At 44.2% G+C, this 23,419-nt stretch overlaps 5 protein-coding genes across 5 annotated transcripts; 3 read left to right on the top strand and 2 right to left on the bottom strand.

The window, feature by feature from the left end:
- Nucleotides 1-2,097: 2,097 nt before the first annotated feature.
- EAF02_001411 (uncharacterized protein) lies at nt 2,098-2,839 on the top strand (the record flags this gene model as incomplete). The annotated part of the gene is made up of 2 exons (XM_038897459.1): nt 2,098-2,185; nt 2,262-2,839. 2 exons carry the CDS (start codon nt 2,098-2,100, stop codon nt 2,837-2,839), a joined length of 666 nt encoding a protein of 221 aa, XP_038762434.1.
- Nucleotides 2,840-3,147: 308 nt separating this feature from the next.
- On the bottom strand, nt 3,148-4,948 carry EAF02_001410 (uncharacterized protein; the record flags this gene model as incomplete). Its single annotated transcript, XM_038897458.1, has 3 exons — nt 3,148-3,705; nt 3,754-4,706; nt 4,765-4,948. The coding sequence occupies 3 exons, from the start codon at nt 4,946-4,948 to the stop codon at nt 3,148-3,150; spliced, it is 1,695 nt and encodes a 564-aa protein (XP_038762433.1).
- Nucleotides 4,949-5,910: 962 nt separating this feature from the next.
- Nucleotides 5,911-9,324, bottom strand: EAF02_001409 (uncharacterized protein; the record flags this gene model as incomplete). The annotated part of the gene is made up of 5 exons (XM_038897457.1): nt 5,911-6,522; nt 6,573-6,912; nt 6,961-8,201; nt 8,254-9,180; nt 9,298-9,324. 5 exons carry the CDS (start codon nt 9,322-9,324, stop codon nt 5,911-5,913), a joined length of 3,147 nt encoding a protein of 1,048 aa, XP_038762432.1.
- A 669-nt stretch (nt 9,325-9,993) lies between these two features.
- EAF02_001408 (uncharacterized protein) lies at nt 9,994-13,083 on the top strand (the record flags this gene model as incomplete). The annotated part of the gene is made up of 4 exons (XM_038897456.1): nt 9,994-10,023; nt 10,087-10,243; nt 10,322-12,563; nt 12,612-13,083. 4 exons carry the CDS (start codon nt 9,994-9,996, stop codon nt 13,081-13,083), a joined length of 2,901 nt encoding a protein of 966 aa, XP_038762431.1.
- Nucleotides 13,084-14,443: 1,360 nt separating this feature from the next.
- EAF02_001407 (uncharacterized protein) lies at nt 14,444-23,025 on the top strand (the record flags this gene model as incomplete). The annotated part of the gene is made up of 15 exons (XM_038897455.1): nt 14,444-14,497; nt 14,571-16,118; nt 16,167-16,513; nt 16,575-16,695; nt 16,817-18,358; nt 18,417-18,576; nt 18,629-18,918; nt 18,965-19,252; nt 19,300-19,671; nt 19,720-19,806; nt 19,858-20,030; nt 20,079-20,755; nt 20,805-22,647; nt 22,702-22,954; nt 23,011-23,025. The coding sequence occupies 15 exons, from the start codon at nt 14,444-14,446 to the stop codon at nt 23,023-23,025; spliced, it is 7,770 nt and encodes a 2,589-aa protein (XP_038762430.1).
- Between the last annotated feature and the right edge of the window lie 394 nt (nt 23,026-23,419).

The following is a 23,419-nucleotide window of genomic DNA, read 5'->3' as shown; positions in this document are numbered from 1 at the left end:
CGTCTGCAGGGTCCAGAAACATTATATTATGTTCACGTTCGAACGATTATGCCCCGATCTGTCTTAGGCAGTGGTGACGCATAATTACGGCTCAGCACGACATTGTGAAAATGCAAAGAGTTTCCTACGCGGAGGTAACGTGATTATTTCCATTTATGGATCTGGCCGGGATCGCCGTGAAAATGGGCTGGCTCTGGCTACACAGCATGAAGAAAATCATTCTCTTGCACGAAAAGAATCTTCGAAAGCACACGCAGTGCATAATGTAACACTGGTACATATGTACCACGCCGCCGGTTTGCAGGGTGAAGATTCCAAATATGAGTGATTCCATACTATGGGATGACCTCAAACAATACTTATCTCCTTACGATTACATCTGGAATATGTCCATTGGGACCTCATTGTCCTGAACTGGAATAAATATCAAGCTCAGCCAGTCGCGTACTCATTTCAATTCGCACCCCTGTATTCCCTTTCTCAATAAACCACTCCTCCATTTCCCTATTTCGTACAGTCAATTCCCAAGCATCCGGAAGAGTCTTACGGCACCTAAACGCGGAACCGACGAGGAGATTACCGGATTACTTCTCCATGCGGGTATGCAGAGACAGTGTACACAGTGATATCGTTTTCCTCATCGCATGGTAGGCATGCATGATGCCAGCCATGGCTGTGAGGCTTGAGCAAGCCACATCGAAAGGACATTCTTACGCGAAGGATTCGGATTGAATTTCCAAATAGAGATCGTTTGTCGGTTCCAAATATTGATACAGTAATGTTCTGGATTCTTCCTTCGCTACTTCCTGCGACATAAATTCCGCGGCGTTTCCACATAAATTCTCTTCTTTGAGTCTGGACCCCCCATTTCTGACAGCATCTCAACGACATAGTTTCTTCCGAAATCTTCCATTGAGCTACAATAACAGAATTCTTCCGACCAAGATATCAAGAATTATCTCCGTTCTATTGATAGAAGAATCGGGTATCACGGTATTGTCGGAGGTTGGATTGATAATCCCAATTCACAAACATTGGTGTTGATCGTAAATTTCGACATGCAGGTGCAACTCCACTGAAGCGGAGTCAGATTTATCAGTTCATGAAAGAGTTCTCGGCCATGAAAGTTGAAACATTTCCTCCGAAGAGTTTGAAACATCTGAGTATTTCCGGCATTCGATGTACATGCATTGGGTTTTGTTTGGATAAGTTCTCCGTTAATCACCAGAGTGGATAGGGAGTTGCAGGTGCGAGACACAAAATCCCAAATGCAGGGTCGACGACACAGACATTGTATCTTGGGCTAAATGTTGAAATGCGGAATGCATGGCATCTTAATAATCCAATACGAAAATTTGGCAACCTGAAAATAACGACATGAGCTCCGATTTCGCTGTCGTCTTCATCTGTTTTGAGATGTATTAGCAGAAGAATCTTACGCTCGAGGTGTTGTGATGATAACGAATTGCGAGAGCGAAGCCTTTTTGGGTGCAACTCTCGTTGCGTAAGCTACCAATCAATTGTGTTGCAAATGAGTAAAAATGTAAATGTCATCCAGCATAACAGACCTGAAGCTTCGTCATCTTGTATCAGAATATACGAAAATGAAATGTATATGTGGAGTGGCGGATAGACATGTTGTGAAGAGGATAGAAAGTTAAAAGAGGATAATAAGTCTAGAACCATAAAATGGGTGGTGCCCCGATAAGATAAATTTAACTGCCGCCGCTATTAATCCATCCCGCCCGAGCCACTCTCTCACGTTCCATCAATTTTGACAGCATCTACGATATGTCAGTACACAGTGGGAAGGTTATTTGACTCAGATGTATACCTAGGCTGATAGAGGGAGAGATAGATATTCATTGGACCTTGAACTTCACATCTCTACAAGTAAAACTGATCCAACCTGTAGCTGTATCAATATGCAAGAGCTCCATGCAATATTTGATTTGGGTGACTGTTGATTGGTAGTGGTTAAACTTCGGATCTCTATTTCTCATAAGGCTGAAGAAGTTCAATGTACCTGGGATCCTAGATACCCAAGAAAGTTCAGTGTACATTTTATTACAACTTCAAAAGAATACCACGATAAAAATGTCTACAAAACCGCTATCACCAATTCGCAAAGCCTGGTACCAATGGAAAGCCCTGCGTCTTCCCTGGCGCAAACGTTTCTTCGTCGGTTCGTACACTTCCCTCTCCCCTCTCAACTCGCCACTCCTCTCCCTCCCTTCATGAAGCTAACCAACGCACTCCAGGTCTCGATCTCCAGAATAATTCCTTCTGGGAGTTCCGCGACGCTATAACCGCAGGTCGCATGCGCAGAATAGTCCAAACACCATCCTCGATTCAATATTCAGATGTGAAAATAAGTCCTCAGTGGCATCAGTGGCTACGGCATACACGCGAAGATGCACCTAGTATAGAAGAATTGATGGGTGATATAGCGAGACAGGAAAGATTAAAGGTACTAGCTAGACAGGCTGATGAGAGATGGAATGCGAAAGCGAGTTTTCTGGATCAGCCAGCGTCGAGGCAGCAGGCGTTGCCGGCCACGCAAGTCAGAGATGGAGGGGCGTACACGGGGACGGATCCGAGGGGGGATGGGAAGGGTGTGGCGAATGCTGTTGCGAGTGAGGCTGGGGAGGTGGAGAAGGAGAGAGTGGTTACTACGGAAAAGCCGGCGAGTGGTGAAACACAGTATGATGCGGCGACACAGCCAAGAGAGGAGAAGAAATATAAGGATGATCCATGGAAGAAGGCAAGAGGAGGACCAAGTGAAGAGTGGCAACCCCAGGCCTGGGATCCGAATGATATGCCAGCAGCTCGAAGATAACGTATTAATATTATTATAGTAATTACGATTCCAAATGCACGGAGTAGAAGGCAATTTTGCCCACCCTGTATCTTCCTATTACTTTACGAGTATCTCTTCAGATACAATGTTGCTCGAAGTGCCATATTCTTGCCATGATTTCCACGAGCCACTGTATCTAAGTAAACCGTAAAATTGACGAACCCTTTTCCTCCGGAACCTGATAGCAAATGGTATCGTTGAAAACTCCAATCACCAGTAAACTCCTTGCTGTCGTGAATCTATTCAGCCCAAACGTGATTAACTCTAACGTGATGTTAATAATCCAACTAGGCACTAGACTCTTCTACCCAATCCACTAAACTTCTTAGTCTTCTTGAGCTTGCATCTAGAAAGAACTTTGCAATTTCCTCCTCCTTCTTCATTGCATCTGCTTTCCGTCTACCATCCGTCTTGCACTTCTTCTCTCTTGCGCTGATTCCCCTTTCAATCGCGTCATCTAAATCAGGTGTATGAAGACCTTCACAATCCGTCAAGAATAGGCGGAATAGATTTTCCACCAAGATTGAATATTTGGCATTGTCCTCTATGGATGAAGTCATAGGACAATGCGGAAGATAACAGATCTCGAGGATTCGTTGCGTGAGTGTGTCGTTCTTGAAATCCTCAACGTCTTGAGGACGAACTGCAGATTTCGGAAGATATCGCGAGCATAATAGTTGTATAAGCGAGACAAGCACGACCGAAGGGAAAGGTGATGTATGCGAGATATTGAGGAGAAGTGAAAACGATGCGATAGGAAGTGCTACGGTGAACTCTGCAAGGAGATCGTAAACGTCGCGTAGAGGCATGGATTTTTGCGGGATGGTCGCGGAAGCGCGTGATAGCTGCGAAGTTCAGTATGGGATTTTGAAAGACAGGAGGAAATTTCTTACCAGAGTTATGATTCGTTGACGCAAGCGAATAGAGTCCGGGTCTCCAATATTAGAAGAATATGTTGGACCGCCTTTCTTGCTCTGCTTTGAGGCTACTTCCTCTTGACCCTCTGATGTATCTGATGCTAGATCTCCCTCTTCCTCTTCATCGAAATCACCAAAGCCCATTTCCTTAATATCTTTGCTGTCCTCCCATTTTCGTTTTTGTGATTCATCTTTCTTAATGTCTTTGGTTTCGTTCTCAAAAATTTCTGGATATGCTTTCATGGATTGCGCGGATCCGTCCGCAAAGACCGCCTTTACAACCCGCCTAACAGCGGTTCCATTACGATTCTGACCAGAGACGCCTAGGTATTGTACCAGTAACGAATCTTGAAGCATCTCATGACCGGGAGAAAGCTCCTCGTTCCCTTGGTTCTGATTGACTTGAGCGCTGAATGCTGCTTCATCCATAGTCTCTCGCTCGTGCCAGTCCGCATCCAGCACATCTAATAGATACTCCAAAAGAACCTTCCAATACCTCCACCTCTTGGGATACCTAACACTGCAGTTAAATGACCAGCCCACTATCTGCCAAAAGTCCTTGGCGCATCTCCACAGTCCATTTTGAGATATGATCCCTTTTATATCATCGTCGTCATCACTGTTAGAATCACACTCTCCATCGCCATAGACTCGACGGGCATGTCTGCCAGATTCAAAGGAAAATGCTTTTTGGAGATTGGCGCTCTTAGGACCAATTTCAGTAAGGGTATTTCGTAGAAGAGTAATGGATCTGGAGGCTACTTCAACATGATCATGCTGGGCTCGAGTTGTAGTGATGGGATGTACTAGCAATGTGCTGGCTATTTGTAGAAACTTGGGGTTCGGTATACAGGCAGCTTTCGAGGTTGTAGTTGAATGTGAAATGCCAGAGGTAAGGACATCGGAAAGTAAGATGAGGGCGTGGCTATCTATTTAAAATGTAAGTAGTCGCTCAACAACCAATGTAGTCAAAATATGAATCCCTACACATCCGCTCATCAAAGTATATTTTGACATGGTCCTCAATTTCTCTAGAGACTCTGTTTGCTTGACAATATTGTGGATTCTCTAAAGAATTCCCACGTTCATCTGTGCTATCTGCCATAGAGGATGGAGCCGGCGACGATGGGGACTCCAAAGCCGTGTGAAATGAGGATGGGGAGCTCAACATCCTGGCGTTGTGGGTGGGTGGGGGTGTCGCGGTGCTATAATTTCGACGCGGATTTCGCGTTTGTGGCCTGTACAACCCCGCTTCTTGAGTGATTTTTACCGATTTTTGGCGGGTTTGCTCCCTACATTAACTAAAGACTGACGATCTAAAACATCAATATATTGAATGAATCCAGATGTTACACATTTTTCTTTCACAAAAAGGGTTTTATCTATCTATCATGATGTTGATTTTGAAACCTCTGAAGATCGAGGAAGGAATCAATAACAAAGTAGGCCAGAATACTTTCCATCGTTTCAAGTGGAATATTCGGAAGGATCTACGTTGGGTGTCATTTGTGAATATTTGCAAAGTTACAGATTTCCCAAGTTCAAAAGAAGTATACATGTCTTGAGTGGACAATGTCACCTGGTACCAGTTCAATTATATGGTTATGATGAAGTTGGATGGTAAGATTTTTCTAATTTTGGCCACGAGAACTTTATATTGTCAATACTATCATCCCGCGCAACGTGTTTTGAAGACGAGATCTCCGTTCAAGAGTATTCAAATCCTAGTTCTTGACCGCAGAGATATCAATAAATCGAGAGAAGACTACGGTGAAGCAAATGCATGAACTTTGCCTACGAAAATCCGATTAACCTCACTCTTCACGTTCAGAACAACAAGGTGCAAAGTTTCTTGCACTGGAGCATAGCCTGCATACAATGGGTACTTGGTGTTGATCATTTGTTTTCAAACTTTAGTTCTAGCAGTGAGGCACAAAGATTGGTAGTGAAATGGGTTCAATGGATAACCGAAGTTCGCGGTTGTTTCTCCTATCCTACGGTACCTCCAATAATCTTCAGGTTTGCAAACCTCTCAATGTCAAATGGTCTGTCTTATTTGAAGGCAGTTTGATATATATGCGCGCCATTGAAATCCTCGATGCCTCTCAAATGTGAGACAAATAAGATTTTGGTTTAATCCACACCGGACTCTTCTTCGCCTTCATCATCGTCATCGTCATCGTCATCGTCCTCATCGTCGGAGACGTTCTCACCAAGGGCCTTTAAACGTTCCTTATACTTTGTCACCTTCTCCTCCATGTCACCGAAAACCATCAGCAGATCATCAAGTTCGCTTTGAGCGGCCTGTCTCGCGGTCTCTTTGTCCTGCAGATCCGCCTCCACTTTGGCAACCTTGTCTCGAGCAGTGCTGGCCTGCTGCTCCATTTCCTTGACTTTCTCCCCCGCTTTAGCAGCCTTGTTTTGAGCGGTGCTAGCTTGCTCCTCCATTGCCTTAATTTTCTCCTCTGCTTTGGCAGCCTTGTTCAGAGCGGCGCTGGCTTGCTCCTCCATTTCCTTGACTTTGTCCTCCGCTTTGGCAACCTTGTTTTGAGCGGTGCTGGCCTGCTCCTCCATTTCCTTGACTTTCTCCTCCGCTTTGGCAACCTTGTTTTGAGAGGTGCTGACTTGCTCCTCCATTTCCTTAATTTTCTCTTCTGCACGCTGCAAGCGTGCATCTTGTTCGGCCTTGTTTGCAGCGTATTCATCATGCGCAATTTGTAGATCTTGAACGTGGTCACTGTTTGCCTGTACCATATTAGTGAACCATTAACCATTGGGATAGACGAAAAGCATACCTTTGCAAGATTAGATTCTAATCTTTCAATCTTACTCTGAAGATCAGCTTTTTCCGCATCTGCCCGTCGCCGCACACGTTCAGAGTTAGCCTCAGCTGTCTTTTGTACATGTTCCAGCTGTCTCTGATAATCTTGGACTACCCGCTCATGCTCAGCCCGTACACTCTCAGCGTTAGCTTCCGCACTCTTTTGAGCTTGTTCTAGTTGCTTCTGATGATCTTGTTTTATCCGATCGCTTTCTGCTCGAATACGGGCAATGTCAGCTTCCGTTGCCTTTTTGACCTCGTTTAACTGTCGTTGATGATCTTGATTCGTTCGGTCATGCTCTACACGCAATTTCCTTCTGCTCGTTAGCCCTTGAAGTTTACCTGGCCCGAATTATACATACCTCAAATCTTCTTCATGGTGTCGCTGGAGAGCCTCGTTGACATTTTTAATTCTCGAATGTTCCACTAATGCGGTCTCCTTGGTCCTTCGATGATCGGCTTGCTCCTGCCCTAATTGTCCTCCCAGAACCATCAACTCTTCTTCCGCCTCTAACAAAGCCTTGGACTTCTCGTCTAGCTCAGACCTCAAATTGTCTACCATTTCTCGAGAAATTCCCTTTTGAACACCATTCGCGATGACTGCGATTTCAAACCCAGGATCCCGGTCGATTGCACGTAGTAAACGACTGAAATTGTCTTTCATGAAATCCACGAATGATTTGTCAAAAAATACATCAGGTAAGCTTCCAGGCGCTGCAGAGCTGAGTTTTTGGGGAAGAACTTCAAAGTCTCGCAGTAATGGGTGAGCTCTGAGTTTTGTAAGTCGATCTGTGTATTGTTCTCTTCCTAAATTTGAGCCGAGAATCGGATGGATGGTAGCCCGGGGTACTGGGGAATCTTTGGTCGAGAACTCATAGACAATTCCAAGCAGAACAGCACAGAGTCCTTGAACCATTACGCCATCGCCGCCTGTATGTAGAGCAGCTTGAATCAGACTTTGAATGTTGCTACCTTCGCCCAGAAAGTCATTCACAGCATCTGGATCTTCGAAAAGCCACCCACAAAGAAGCATGAGATACGCAACCAGGACGCGCTCATCCACAGCTTTATGAACGCCAAGAATTAGATTGGCAGTGATAGATTGAATACAAGTTATTACTTCCTCTCCATTTTCAGCATCGCCCTCAGCAACGCCCATGGCCATACTCTTCGCCTCAGCGTCTTCGAATATCAAGTGGAACAGAAGAACCGATGCAAACCAGTAACGGTATGGATCACTCGATATATGACTGTCTAGAGGTTGAAGAAGTGTCGTCAATACATTTGCTGTCTCGTCGGCCCCAGAAACATGACCATCTATTGCTCGGCGGAGGAAATGTTTGCGGATGGCTGGGTGATTGTAAAAATAAGCTTTGATACATTCACAGGCAGCAGCACGCGAATCAAAAGCTGATAACGTAGGTACGCTCAATGTCAAATCAAGCAAGCCGTCAATGACGTAAACCTTTGGAATGGCATTGTGTTGTGTTTGACCATTGCCATCAGCTAGGGGCTCATCAAGCACCGAGGTGACTTGTTGTTGAGCGAAGTTCTCTTGAAGAGCTGCGTTGCCTCGAATCATATCCGCACAGGTTGAGAGAGCCTATACCTTCAATCAATATACAAGCAGTTTTGTGTGGACAAGGATTGCATACCTCAGCTTTTATTTGGACTTCTGTGGATCGACTGAATGCTAACTGCAATACTTGATTGAGAATACCGTGCTGCGCAAAAGACACCTGATTTGCTTGAGTTCCCACCCCTCCAGTAATTAGAAACAATCGTAAAACCGCAAGTAGAGCATATATGTTTCTATTCCGTTGAACTTTAGCCCAATCAGCCACCTCCCCAGCTTCATTTTCGGCACCCAATGCATCGTTCAATAATTTTGATAATTTAGTAACGCAACCTGTCTCTCGGAAGAAAGACTGATTAGAAACGTTAAGCCTTAAAAGATTTGCGAGAAGGATCAGGCAGTCTTCTACTATTCTATCACCATCCTGAAGGGAGCCCTCGAGCTTTATTATGTTGAATATGCGATCGAAAGCATTTTCAAAAGCGACCAGTTTTTGCAATTCCGAGGAACTTGGCGTCAAATAGGTCAACAAGGAGAGTCCTTCATTTCTTATTGCCTCCCTCCGATCATCTAATACCGCCACTAATCTTGATATACCCAAAGGAGCCGTAAATATACATTCTTCAGTTCTCTCGGCCCGGGATGATAAAATTAACGACAGGAGTTGTAATGAATATAGACGGGAATAGAAATCATTGGTATCCAGAAAATCCAATAGTAATGTTATATTATCTTGCCGTGTGGTAAATTCATCAGCTATGAAATATGCAAGCTCCTCCGATGCTTCAGCGCTGTTTTGGTTCGGGTTGAAGAGGAATAGAAGAGTCTCAAGGACCACTTTGATGGAATCGACATCCTCCCCATCTTTGCGCAAACTTGCAATTAGTCCTCGAAGGGCCTCAGAGGCCACAGAAGCAGGATAATCTTTTGCAAAACTGCGAAGGCCTAAACATGCTGCTCGTCGATCTTCTAGAAGGGTAGAGGAAGTAAGTCGAGAAGCGTAGACCTAGTCAAGATTGTATTAGTTTTCGGTAGTGCAATACGGGAGCAAAACACTAGGGGGCTCTGAAGCAGATAGTGGAAATGGAAATGTAAATGCAAATGGAAATGTGACTATACTTACGGAAATGGTCTCCCCAACTTTCGACATTTCCCAAAATAGGATATGAGAGGTGTTCTTGGTCGTACCCAAGTTCCCCCTTCTTCGTTATGATTTTCTGACTTCTATTTGTACATTGAATATGGATGAATGGTTTGCAAGTTTGAGAGACAGTGGCATAATGTCACCTTTTTTGCATATTGAATCCACCACAAGTAATATGTGTGTTCGAGATTTGGAGTTTGCTGGATCAAATCTCATTTGGGAGCTTCTCCAGACATACATGCAAATGGAGACTAGCGCAATTGAGCCTCTAGCGTCGGTAAACCGAAAAACATTCCGTCCCTAGTTTGCCTGGAGCCTGTCTACTGGTGGTCTGAACCGAAGTCCGAAGCTAACATACAATGAATTGCAGCTGCAGCATCTTTTCAATGTTTTATTTCTATTTCTTTCAACTTTACATATACAATTGTTCCACGCTTCTCTGAACACCTCATTTTGCGCATTGCCGTGATATTCGAAATTCCCATACTTTTAAAGGCGCATACGCCTAAGAAAAGTCTCGCGATTTATTCTTTGCGACATTTCGATAATCTGATAAGTAGATTGGACTAGCGCAAGGCAATCTCGAACTTATACCAGCTCTGTATTTGCTTTGAAGACTTTTCTCTCATTTTATCACCTATCACCTTAAAATAAACCGTAGATCATCCTTTCGCAATGGGTGTTCCAGCACTGTTTAGATGGCTGGTAAGTTTTGATTCTCAAACTTCATCGTTTCTTGATTTGCTAATAATATTGTTTGACTTCCAGACCAAGCAATATCCCAAGATTGTATCGCCTGTCATTGAAGAGCAACCACGCGAAATCGATGGGCAAATCATTCCTGTTGATATCAGGGGACCAAATCCTAATGGGGAGGAATGCGACAACCTTTATTTGGACATGAACGGAATCGTTCACCCTTGTAGTATGTTCATCTCAATATACCTGATTGTCGAGAAGACCAATTTGCTATTCTTAACTTATGCTAATACTTAATCTTCAGGTCATCCGGAGGATCGCCCGCCACCCAAAGATGAGGAGGAAATGATGTTGGAAATTTTCAAGTACACGGATCGAGTAGTTAACATGGTGCGACCCAGGAAACTCTTGATGATTGCTATTGACGGAGTAGCGCCACGTGCCAAGATGAATCAACAACGCTCTCGTCGATTTCGTTCCGCGCAAGAGGCAAAAGAGAAGGCGGAAGATAAGGCAGAGTTGCTCAAGATGTTGAAATCACAAGGTAGCCATATCGAAGAGACGGAAATCAAGAAGGCTTGGGATTCCAACGAAATTACACCAGGAACTCCATTCATGGACATTTTGGCCCTTAGTCTCAGATATTGGATTGCATACAAACTCAACACTGACCCCGCTTGGGCAAAGATGAAAGTCATCATCTCAGATTCTACCGTCCCAGGAGAGGGTGAACACAAAATCATGGAATTTGTTCGATCCCAAAGATCTTCTCCTGATCATGATCCTAATACCCGTCATGTCATGTATGGATTAGATGCCGACTTGATCATGTTGGGTCTTGCAACGCATGAACCTCATTTTCGTATATTGAGAGAAGATGTTTTCTTCAATGATGGAAAACCAAGGACCTGTAAATTATGCGGCCAGCATGGGCATGAAGCCCGAGAGTGCAAAGGCATGTACAAAATAAAGGATGGTGAGTTTGATGAAAAGGCTAGCGCCCCTACTCTCAAACCATTTATTTGGCTCCACGTCTCAGTTCTTCGAGAATATCTAGCTGCAGAGATGTATGTTCCTAGCCAACCTTTCAGATTCGATCTTGAAAGAGCTTTAGACGACTGGGTTTTTATGTGTTTCTTTGTCGGCAATGATTTCTTACCTCATCTTCCCAGTCTCGAAATTCGAGAGGACGGTATCAACACTTTGATTGCCATCTGGCGTGATAACATTCCGTATATGGGTGGTTATCTGACTAAAGATGGTCACGTAGACCTCGAAAGGGCTCAATTCATCCTCGATGGATTGGCCAAGCAAGAGGATGCCATCTTCAGAAAAAGAAGAAGGAATGAAGAGAATTTCCAGAAGAAGCGCAAGCTCAACAATGAGCGAAACGCTCGTGGTCGTGGAAATAACGGTGGCCCACATGATTCGCCGTCTAACGGTAGACAGCCTCCTGGTGGAGCTGCTCCGACTGGCTTACCACTGTTCACTCCAGGCACGGCCAACAAGGAAGCGAAGGCTATGACCCATGATATGGTGATGAACCGAGGTGCAGCTTACAAGGCTAGTATCGCTAACAAAAGTGCGGCTGCAGCCCTGAAGGAGATGATGAATGGCAAGCCAGCTGATGATAACGGTGAGCCTAAAGCTGATGATCCGTCGTCGGAATCACCAGCGACTGCACTGGGAAAACGCAAAGCAGAGCTCATTGAGGATGATGACAGTAGCACGCCAGGACGCAACACACCTACTTCCGGGACACCAGGAACCCCAACAACACCTGGAGACGACCTTCCCCCTGACACCGTCAGGCTATGGGAAGATGGATACGCTGATAGGTACTATGAGCAGAAGTTCAACAGAGATCCTAAGGATATCGAGTTTCGTCATGAGGTTGGCAGAGCATATGTGGAAGGACTGGCCTGGGTTTTGCTATACTACTTCCAAGGATGTCCATCTTGGGATTGGTATTACCCTTACCATTATGCTCCTTTTGCCGCAGATTTTGCCAATCTTAAGGATATGAAAATCGATTTCCAGAAAGGAAGAATTTTTAGACCGTTTGAACAACTTATGGGAGTCCTTCCAGCAGCTTCAAGACAAGCCATTCCGGAGCAATTTCATCATCTAATGACCAATGAAGATAGTGAGATCATCGATTTCTATCCCGAGGATTTTGTAGTTGATTTGAACGGTAAGAAATTCGCTTGGCAAGGCGTTGCTCTATTACCATTTATTGATTCGGAGCGATTGCTCGATGCAATGGCTAAGGTGTATCCCACGTTACCTGCGGACGTTTCAGCTCGTAACGGCCTTGGAAAAGATGTTCTCCTGGTCTCAGAAGCTCATCATGATCTTTATGATGAAATCACCAGCAAATTCTACTCAAAGAAACAGGATGCACCTCATATGAAACTGAACCCCAAGGTCAGTGAAGGTTTGACAGGACGGATCGAGAAGAACGAGGACTACCTTCCATACAGCTCTTTGGCGTTTCCGCTGGACAGCGATGCAATGCCAAGCCTCGATGAAGATCGATCAATACGGTAATTATACTTCAACTCTTAATAGTATCTCGCTTACAATTTATCTAGTGTACATTATGAGATGCCCAAGTCTAACCACATTCACAAGTCTATGTTATTAGTAGGAGTTGATTTCGGCAAACCAGCACTCAATCAGAGCGATATCGAAATGACAAAAAGCAGGGCATCTAGATCAGGTCGAAATTACGGTGGAGTGCCGTTACAAGGTGATGGAAGAGGTCGCAACCAATTCAACTATGGTTCTGGTAACAACAACCGCGGCAATGGCAATCGTTACAATGGTCCAGGAACGACAGCACCTAGATATAACAACCAATCTTATGGTTCTCAGAACAATTATAATAACTACAGTCAGCCGCCTCCTCCACCAGGTTGGCAGCCACCTCCACCCGGAGCTGGAGGGTTTGCTCGTGGACCACCACCACCACCACCGGGTTCATATGGTGCCTATCCACCACCACCACCTCCCCCCGGATACGGAGGTTATAACAATTACAACAATTATGGTGGAAGACGTTAAATTAGGTTACTTCAATAATTTCCGCTGATCTACCATTGAAAGATGGTTTTTTTTTCTTATGTACAATACGATGATATTGATCCAGAGGCCAAACTTGCTACATCGAAATCAAGAGAGCTCAAAAGGATCAACAGGAATAAGGAGGTAATAGAGGAGAGATTTAAAAAAATTGGAAGAAATCGAGAGGGGAAAAATTGAGACAACAAAAGAGATATATTGATCTGATCTCATGCATGTCTAATATTACAGGCTTGTATCATCCAAACGGCGCAAAGAACTGGGACGACATGACATTACCTAAAAAATGTTTGGGCGTTTCTGGGTCTCAAGTCAAAAACTCTATCAAAATGATAATGTCGTGCCTTAAAAATATCTAGATTTTATCACTAAAGATCCAATGGCATGACTCTGCCACTGTTACCAAATATTAGTAATGTTACGATGACTAAAATGTGCCGTGTATCTAGATTTGTGTGCATCAATAAATTCAACACTTGGTCAAGGGACAAATCAGATCAGTCCAAGCAATGTAGGATTCGCGTTCGGTGCACTTTCATGGTCACATATGTATGTAGGTACCTAGTAGCTAAAACTCGATAACATTTTGACATGTTCCTGCAATTTCAACGTTGTCTCATGTAAATGCAACAAACACTATGAAACGAGGGTATGCAAGTCATTTCTTGAAGGATAAATAGCGGAAGCATGGAACGACATTAGTATTAATAGTATCCATTAGACAGAATTCCCGGTCCTATGCTTTCGGCCTTCCTAGGTAGGCGTCCACTTGTCTTGTCAAGTCGTAGAGTACAACAATAACAAAGTCACGAAACATCAAACATCAAACAACAACAATGCATTGAATAAACATGATTTAGCCTTCACATACCTATCGCCTAGATACGCCGGTAGTAGATACACTCACACTCTCTACGTATTTGTTGCCGAACCTCAGTTGCCGAGACCAAACCGGAAAAAAAAAGTCCCATCCCCCAATACTTTCTTTCTCCACAGCAAACTTGTTTATCCATGACTACACGTGTGTGAGGTGCGAGTCTCAAGCAACCCCCAAAAAACTACAACTAAATAAAGTTCAAGCTACTTCAGGTACACCTAATATTTTCCGACCCTCTGGATTGTCAAATCCTCACATCAATAAGTGTCATGCCCGTGGTGCTACAATTTAATTGCTGCGAAATTGCTTCTCTTCCTCCGTTCTAGACAAGATAGTAAACAGATTCTAAAGCCCACAGCTTCACTAAGCCCCTACGAAGAACGACGAACGCACATGCTTCCAAGCGTATGTCGGACAATCACTGAGTAGTCTGGCTAGTTGCCAACGCCGTCCGCGAAAAAAGTCATGAGTGATAACTCAAGTCTAGTCATTACTTTGGTGGAGAGGCTGATTACAAAAGTATAATTCCAACTGGGAGTCGTATTCCTCTACGTGTCGCAAATCAGCTAACAAATTGCTTGTTCCAATACAGCTCCCACACAAAACTGGCGCCGATGCACACCATCTCAATCGCGATGAGATTGCCCTTTTGAGTCGCACGACCCTCGTCGATATCAGTAAACCATCTATAGCCGTTGTCGCCGAAGCTCTTGTGCAACTGCTGGAAGATCTTGCGAGACCGTATAAGACGATATCGGCGCATCCGGTGCATGTTTTACACTCAGAATTCTACGTACTAGAGCTATTGGCGGAGTGCTGCACAACGCACTGGGAGAGCATCAATGCTTCAGAAAACACTAGCGACCGAGAAAATGCGCCCTCTCAAGGTTTCGGATCTAACGATAGCATAAAACCCGAAGGTCGAAGGGCATCCAGGAACAAACTTTTGGCGCGTGATAATCCTCCGGAGGCTTTGGACGATGATTTGGCCAAAAGAATAATAGATGTGATAAAGTTATTCTCGAATCCTATACCGGACGGCTATGTACTTCCGGCATTCAACATTCTAGACGATGTCCTTGGGACCTCTCCTGCTGCTCAATCCCCGGGCTTGGATCTTCTGAACGGTACAAATGGTCAACAGAATACAACGGAGGCTGCAATATTGATACAGGAACATTCGGAATCCACAGAGGCATGCATAAGGAAAGTTGTGGAGTTTGTTTCCTTTTCGAATTGGCCCCGGACTCTAGAGTATTTGAGGGGTTCTCTCCGTGGTCTGCTGGCGGCCCAATCTTCAAATGGAAACCAAGCACAGAATGGTGCCACAGTCGACGACGAGGCGCTCGTCACTGTACGCTTAATTCCGTCGTTTTGGGTTGATAGTCGAAAACTGGGGGTTGTCATACAAGAATTGTGTAGCAGCTTCCTGCACCTACGCAAGGTTTTTCAGACTATCGTGGCAATAGTCGTGCCTCAATTAATCACCCGATGGCTGGAACGAAACCCCGAAGAGTTCATCCAACTACACACAATGCACAAAAGGCTCGACGGTGGGGCGGAAACCCTCTTTGATATGACAAACACAATGATAGATGCGGGAAGACGAAAAACATTATTATTTCCATTTCAGACGTCTTTGTTATTTCTTCTGCCAGACGTCTTTGAAGTCGCTACCAATATGAGAGATATTAAAAGTAGCAGTATCTCCAAGAAGGTATCGTTTTTGGAGATGCTGAGGAAGACTTTGAGAAACAGAAATGAAGCAGCTATTTATTGTTTGACCTCTGTTTTGCGAGTCGCAAGACATTTTCCGCTCGATAGTGATTCAGCACTCCTGAGCTATGCCTTAGATGTTCAGGAAGAGGTGCGTGAAGCAGTGTTCAGGAGATATACCGTGGGTGCAGAAAATACAAGTATAGACTCTGGTTTGATGACTGCAGCATTTGTCAGTTTGGCGCATCTAAATTTTAGAACTTGCGTTGATAGCCTCGCGCCTTTCTGTCTTGCCCCCAATACTTCTCCAGATTTTAAACTCGCTGTAATAAGAGCATGTACGCATTTCGCCAAGCAGTCTAATGCCAGTGATTATCACCCATTATATGTTAAACTGTCTGAATTCATTCGCACTTACATGAAGGTATGGTGTTTTCTTAGTTTTCAAGATGTATTGCTAATTCTCAAGAAGGGGACAACGTTGAGATTCAGAGACTCTTATCCTATCGAACATGTGACCATGAATAGACAAACGAAATTCTCATCGTCGGGGGAGTTGGTGTACAGCATGCTAGTATTCCTGGATGTGTACCCAATGGCTTTGTTCGTCGGCATGGATCTAGCCTCACGCAGTAATGACGCTGCTTTCGAGGACGTATACGCTGCTCTTATGGCCTTTTTGACCTCCGAGGACGAGAAAATTAGACTCCTAACTAGCGAAGTTTGTCGGTTATCATTAACTGAAGCAACGATGTCTGCATGGCGAAGAAAAGACTATAAATTCTCAAATACCGCAAAGTTTAACTTCTGGGAATCAACGTAAGTTTTGAGCTCCGGCCACAATCCCCACTACTCAAGCAGCTGACGCATTGTTATCAAGCTCTATTATACTCAGTTCAATATCAAGCAAAATTATAAACCAGACCGTTGATGAACACAACGCTCTTAGCTTTGTACATAGCTACTTGCAAGCAAGACTCGATCTCTTGAAAAAGATCAAAGTAAGTAACATTCATATAGTTCTCAAATGCTTCTCACTCGAACAGTCAGCCCATCGGATGGTTGTACGATCAGTCGCGCAATGACAGGCGATCTTCGAATGCAGTTTCTCACGTGTTATAGGACTTAACCGAGTTAGAGGAAGATATTTCAGAGCGATTAGCAGCATACTCTATGATGGAGACAACCTTCTTAGTCATGATGTGCTCGCCCGACATAGCAATCTGCCAGCTAGTTGCGTCAAGTGTCTGTTTATTTGCAGAAGAGATTCGTCTTGTGGAATCCGCGCCAGACTTCACCAAGCATTCCCTAGCAAGCGCGCGTAACATGGAGGTGTACCAAGAGCTTGCTTCGAAAGACTTCCGATTTACAGGTATAGTTGCTTTCCAGAAGCGAGCGAGGGGTCTTTTACGTCGAATGCAATACCCTACAGCTGGTATCATTAATGCATGGGAGACTATCTTTGATCGATGGGTTAGATTATCCAAGCAACTTATTGCGCGGCCTGAAATTATTGATGAAAGGTCTTTGGGAGAGTGGCGCAATTGTTCTGGATTTCTGGCCTCTCTTGGTGGCATTTGCGTCGTGGGCCAATCTCTTCTCTCTACCTCGGACGATCAAGTACTTGCCAGTTTGCGATGGATCGATAAGGTTCCTGCCGAGAGCTACGATGACGAGACTTTACTCAGTCAATATATGCGGCAGAGTGTCCAATTGTTGGCTAGCAACAATATTAGGATACGAGAAGGCACTAGAGATGCCCTCTCAAGTGATCTTGCCAAAGCATTGCATATGCCTTTATTCGAAGCCCTTCAAACAGAGCTTGATATTTTATTTGATAGTCCACGAAGCAACGCGATTCCCGTCGATTCTCGGATCATCTTCGCAGAACAGGCAGCAGCACTACTCAAAAGTATTGTTGAGAAGCTCGGAAGCCCAGCTGAATTGGGTACAGGCATGTCGGTTGATATTGGTGCTTTGGCACTCAATTTTGCGAAATTCTTGAACAGTTCAGCAGATGGGGCAAGCGCGCTAAGGGTTAAAATTAAGATTTGTCAATTATGTGAAACTCTCACGCAAAAGAAAGAGCTCTTGAATTTGAGACACGATGTGCGCATCCGTAATCAGCTTTTAGAGGTGATTTTTGGATGGATTGCGCGCCCAGGGACTCCAAATGCCGACACTGGTGTTCATTTGGTAGGCACTCGCCTCGATGAACTATTCCGTCTGCAGAAGGACCTTGACCGAGCCTCGTTGAAGGCATTAGCGGAATTGACATATCGTCTCCCTCTACAACCGGCGGAAGGCCAGTCCGATGCAGATACAAGCGATTTAAAATCACAGATGTTCCATACTTATTTCAATAGGTTCCTATCTCTTCTCAATTACGAAACAGTTGAGATAGGTAGGAACGAGGTACGACTTACATCAACTGTGAGCGATGATTCTATGAGCAGCCCGGAGCTTGCGATTTCCGCGCTCTCCAACCTTTTAAGTGCGAATATTGATGTTGGCCTCAAACATTCCTTAGGTATTGGTTATCATGAAGATATTGAAGTTAGAACAGCTTTCGTCAAAGTTCTTTGCAATATTTTGATACAGGGTACCGAATTTAACAATTTGTCCGATGCAGCGGTAAATCAAAAGTACGATGAACTACTTGAGGTTAGTGTTAAGACTTATCCTGTTCAATTGACCCTTTACTAAAGATAGCCATTAACAGTTACTCGTCAATGATATGACTCTTACAATTGCACTTTGCGATGCCTGCCCAAGTACGGAAGTCGACGAGATGACTATCTCACTTCTTAATATCTTTGACTCCCGGGGTATGGGCTTTGCCTTGCTTGAGGCCCTCATTGAGCATGAAGTTGAAGAGACCGGCAAGTTCTGTTTTGCATATGAAACATCTGCTTGCATGCTAATTTCCTCTAGAAAATGAGGCTGAACTCCTCAGAAGAAACTGTGTTGCTACTAAGCTGCTATCTGTCTATGCCAAATGGAAGGGAGCTGCGTATCTAAAAGCAACACTGCAGAAAGTCCTGGAGCGCCTTGTTCTCACTTCAAAAGACTTGGATCTTGAACTTGATCCTGCCAGAACAACTTCCACTGAAGAGTTGCAGAAAAATGCCCTTCAACTTCGTATAGTAACAAAAGTCTTTATCGATGATATATGCAATTCTGCATCCCGTATTCCAGTGTCTTTTCGAAAGATCTGCAATATTGTAAGCCAATCGACCCCGCTATTGTTGCACTACTGATTTTGTTTAGATATCTTCCTGTGTAATGAGAAGGTTTCCCGATGCCAAATTCACCGCTGTTGGTGCTTTTATATTCCTACGATTTTTCTGTCCGGCGATTGTCGCTCCTGATGCAGAAGGACTTATAGCATCCCCGCCATCGAAAGAAATGCGCCGAGGACTTCTTCTCATTGCAAAAGTAGTTCAAAATTTAGCAAACAACGTTCTTTTCGGGGCAAAAGAGCCATACATGTACCCTCTAAACGACTTCTTGACACAAAATATATATCGTGTAACGACATTTTTACGGGAGATCTCAGTATGTCCCTCTATGATATGTAGAAAACAAAAGGCTAACAACTAAAGGCGCCTCCCAATGTCAGAGAGACGCTTGCGGAGTCTGAGTCGTTTGATTTCGGCTCCTGCGTTGCCCTACATAGATTTTTGTATGATCACTGGGACCACGTTCGACAAAAACTTGTTTTACGGGAACGGCAACTCTCTCTTAGATCTCCAATTGACGGAACTAAAAGTCATACTCCAGTTTTGGATGCCCTCCGAACACTGATATCTAATCTCGGACCACCGCCAATGGACGTATCTTGGAATAGACCAGCAATTTCACAAAATACACCACCTTCATATTCGCGCTTCCAACATTTCATGCTTAGAAACGCTGGTCGAAGCTCGGAGGCTGTAGTATCAAACAGAGCCGTATATGATGGGGGCGAAAGCAAGGTAGGCAACCATTATCATGTTGAATGCGCCATGCGCTAACATGAAAAGGATGGATTATCGATGATTTGTATTATACTTCGCAACATCGATACAGACGGAACAGACTATGACCTTTTGTTGTATGTCTACTTGAAGGTTTGTAAAACCCCGCACATTCTGAACGACGTTGTTTGCTGAATATCGCAGATTGCAAGCCGCATGTGGCATAAGCCATTTGGTATTTTGATTGATGCGACTTGCTATAACGGTCAGAATGAGCCTGCAGATGCTCTCTTTCGAAGACTTGATCTTCTTACACCGACAGAGCTCTCGAAGCAGCTATCTAGAGTATATGTCTACAACATGAATAGTGCATTCAGGTAAGTATCGAGTAGGACCTGAGAGGAGTTGTACTAATACAAGCGTAGAAAATGTTTCCGGCGCATCCTTCGACTATCTGCAAAGAGTGAGAATAGCGCGTTCCATCCGAAGAATGTTGACTACCACTTAATTGGTAGTCTTCAAGACTTGCAGTCCCACTTCCATCTCACGCAGCTCCACTTGCCAAAAGAGACAATAAGCGTTGTCACAGACACGAGATACGTCTTCCAACCGATCATAAGACTATCGAAAACAAAAGGTAAGGTCGAGGTGATAATCAAGATTGGTAATCAATTTGTCCAAGTGACAACAACGAAAAAGCAAGAAGTTGTACCAGGACTTAGACTACATGCTACAGTCAATGATATCTTCCGCTTATCAGAGGTCGACGAGGCACCCACTTCGATACAGACCGAAGATGATTCTGCATTCGGTTTAAGGACTGACAACGGCAAGATTGTGATGTATTTTACTAGTCCAAGAAAGAGCGATATTCTACAATCAATTCGCAGTGCTAAGAATAGACATGGAAAAGAGCTAAGAACCTTAAAATCGTTTGAGAGACTGGTCAGACCGCAAGACGTGCCAGGGACACTTCTCAACATTGCTCTGACTAACATGGCGAGTCCTGACGCGGTACTACGTCTTGCAGCATACAATTTATTGTGTGCTCTTTGTCGAGCTTTTAAGTTCGCAGCCGATTCCAAATTCATGAGCACAAAAGGTATGAGTTACTGCTTCCATAAATCTGGATCTTTGCTGATAAATCTCAGAATTATGTGTTCCTTTGAACCCATCTCAATTTATTATTGAAATTAGTGCACAATTGGCACGCTCCGAGCCTCAGCTTACTGGTGACTTTCTCAACGAATTTTTCGTTGGATGGGAAAGTTTTCCGTACTCGCAAAGGCCCTTGAGCTTGGCGTATATGGCGCCCTGGCTACCAAGTCTAAGGACTCACCTCATACCTAATGAACCAGATAGTGATAAAGGAAGAGACAAAGTCGCAGTGATTTTCAGGAAGCTTATTGAAGTCGCCATATCTGATGTTGTTCTTAGCACTACCCTGGAACAAAGCATCTGGCCCATAATCTGTAAGGATGAAGTTTATATTGATATATTCTTGGAAGAAATTCTTAAGCCAGCTCTTAATTTCGGCATCGATGATGAGCGGACTGAAATTCTTGGTTCCATTCTTGCGTCGCTTGGCACAGTTACGATTCGGGGCAAACTAATATCAAGGCTTCGCAAGGCTCTCAATCGTACTTCGCTCCGACCGACAAGGCATCTTCACGAAAATACTGTTTGGGGCGAAATTTGCGTTCTGTTAAGACTTTCATTGTCTGTTTCTTTCGACAGCGGTGTCCAGTCCCAACTTTATCTTCCCGAAGTCTTCCATCTTGTCACTATGCTAGCTAACACAGGCTCGTCCGATTTGAGATTAATCGTCCATCGCTTGCTTGTCAATACTATACATGCTATGTGTACTACCTTTGTGTTAGAGGAAAGCAAACTTGCTAAATTGAAGATTTTGCTATCTTCAATATCGGAGCCACGGCAAGAATCTTTATTCAACATTGCATCAAGAGACGGAGCATCACTTCCTTCGTCACAAGACTCGGGACCTTCAGCATTGTTAGCCACAGAATCTCTTGCCAGTCTACTTTCCGAAATAAGTATTGTGGCAGCCCCGACTGTTGATCTGTCAAACGCATGGCGTGCCAGATGGATGAGTTTGGTTGCGAGCACTGCTTTCCAAAGCAATCCAGCCATTCAACCCAGAGCATTTACTGTTATGGGCTGCTTGGCTCGGGAAGACGTTGATGACGATCTTCTTTATCAAGTGCTCGTAGCACTCAGAAGTAGCATAGGCCGATATATGGATGACGGTGACAGCGAAATGATGGTTGCTATAGTCACAGCTCTGACCAAAATGATGGATAAATTACCATCGGCATCACGTTATGGGACCCAACTATTCTGGCTTGCGTTATCCCTTGTAAGATTGGTTCCAATTGGACTTTTCAACTGCGTGGCAATGTTTCTAAATGCCGTTTTACTCAACATTGGAACATCTGGTGAACTCGGTAACGGCCGCATGATCCAAACATTGTTACTAGGCCGAGCGCCTCTTGATGAAGCAGCAATACAACTAGATGAGATATATGGAATCCATTTTACCGCAGAAAACTTCCACTTTGCAGTTTCTGCTTGCATGGTCAAAGGCATGACGGATTCATTGACAAGATCTACTGCTATGCGTGTTATCTCAACATTTCTCGACACGACCACCACTAATGCACCTGAAGGGATGTCATTCCCTCAAGATGTTAGTTGCATGCCATATCTTGGTCTTCTCCTGGGTCGAGCTCTTAATCCAGAAGATGCAGGGCATAGCCTATGGCTAGCAACTGCAACCCAAGGAGATCGTACCCCACATGCAGAGCCAGATATGGAAAGTATAATGCAAATTGCCGGTCTCAATGAGAAGGAGTTGCTCCTTACCTGCGCCATTGGACTAGTCGACTTCCACTACTTAGACGATACCATACAAAATAGTGCATTTCAATGGCTCAACAAACTTGCCATATCGTCGTCAAACGTTATGTTACGACTGTAAGTCATTTCTCTATGCTCTGTTACATCAAGACTATTACTAATTATGAGAAGGGCTGGTCCAATCACAAACATATTAGACGACGTTCTTATGTCTTGTCAAAATTCGATAACACTCGAATCTGCACATCAGTTACTACGCACTATTACCTCAAATCCTCAATTCTCGGCCGCGATGAGAGATGCTGATGTGCTAGACAGAGTATTGGGAAGTATAGGTTTTGGAGGGCTGTGGAAAAATTCGACGTACCAGGGCCATCATGAGGTCGCCAGAGAATGTACTACTCTGACTGATAGGCTCATTGAGGTATGCATCATTCTTTATTTTCTTGCTGGAACGTTGAGACTAACTTCAGATTGCAGCTTATCATAGCATAAATAGAACGAATGGATGGAATAGGGCTGTTTAAGGAGACGGAGCGCGGGTATGTGATTGGTCAAGTTAGTAGCTGATGACGAAAGCGAAACGAGGCATGAACCATGATTTATGATAGGATAAAACTGCTCCTTTAATTGTTTAGCATTAGCTTTAGGATAAATGATACCCTGTTCATACAAGTACATGCTTTAGGCTACAATCCCGCATGAAGATATGGCGAAGTGGTGCAAGCGCGGCTTATGTGTTTTTGGTGTACAGTGGACTTTGATGACGATAATTTGTGGTTAAGTGGTTACGAAGTCGAACATTTATGATTTTTTAAAGTCTGTGGTAGGTCGTCGGAGTGAGATTCATTGATGCAAGAGGAGGTTGATAGTGGAAGCAAGCAGCACT

Source organism: Botrytis sinoallii, assembly GCF_014898435.1.
Source record: "Botrytis sinoallii strain Bc 23 chromosome Unknown BSIN_002, whole genome shotgun sequence".
Taxonomy (NCBI): domain Eukaryota; kingdom Fungi; phylum Ascomycota; class Leotiomycetes; order Helotiales; family Sclerotiniaceae; genus Botrytis; species Botrytis sinoallii.
This window is presented reverse-complemented; position numbering and strand designations above follow the sequence as displayed.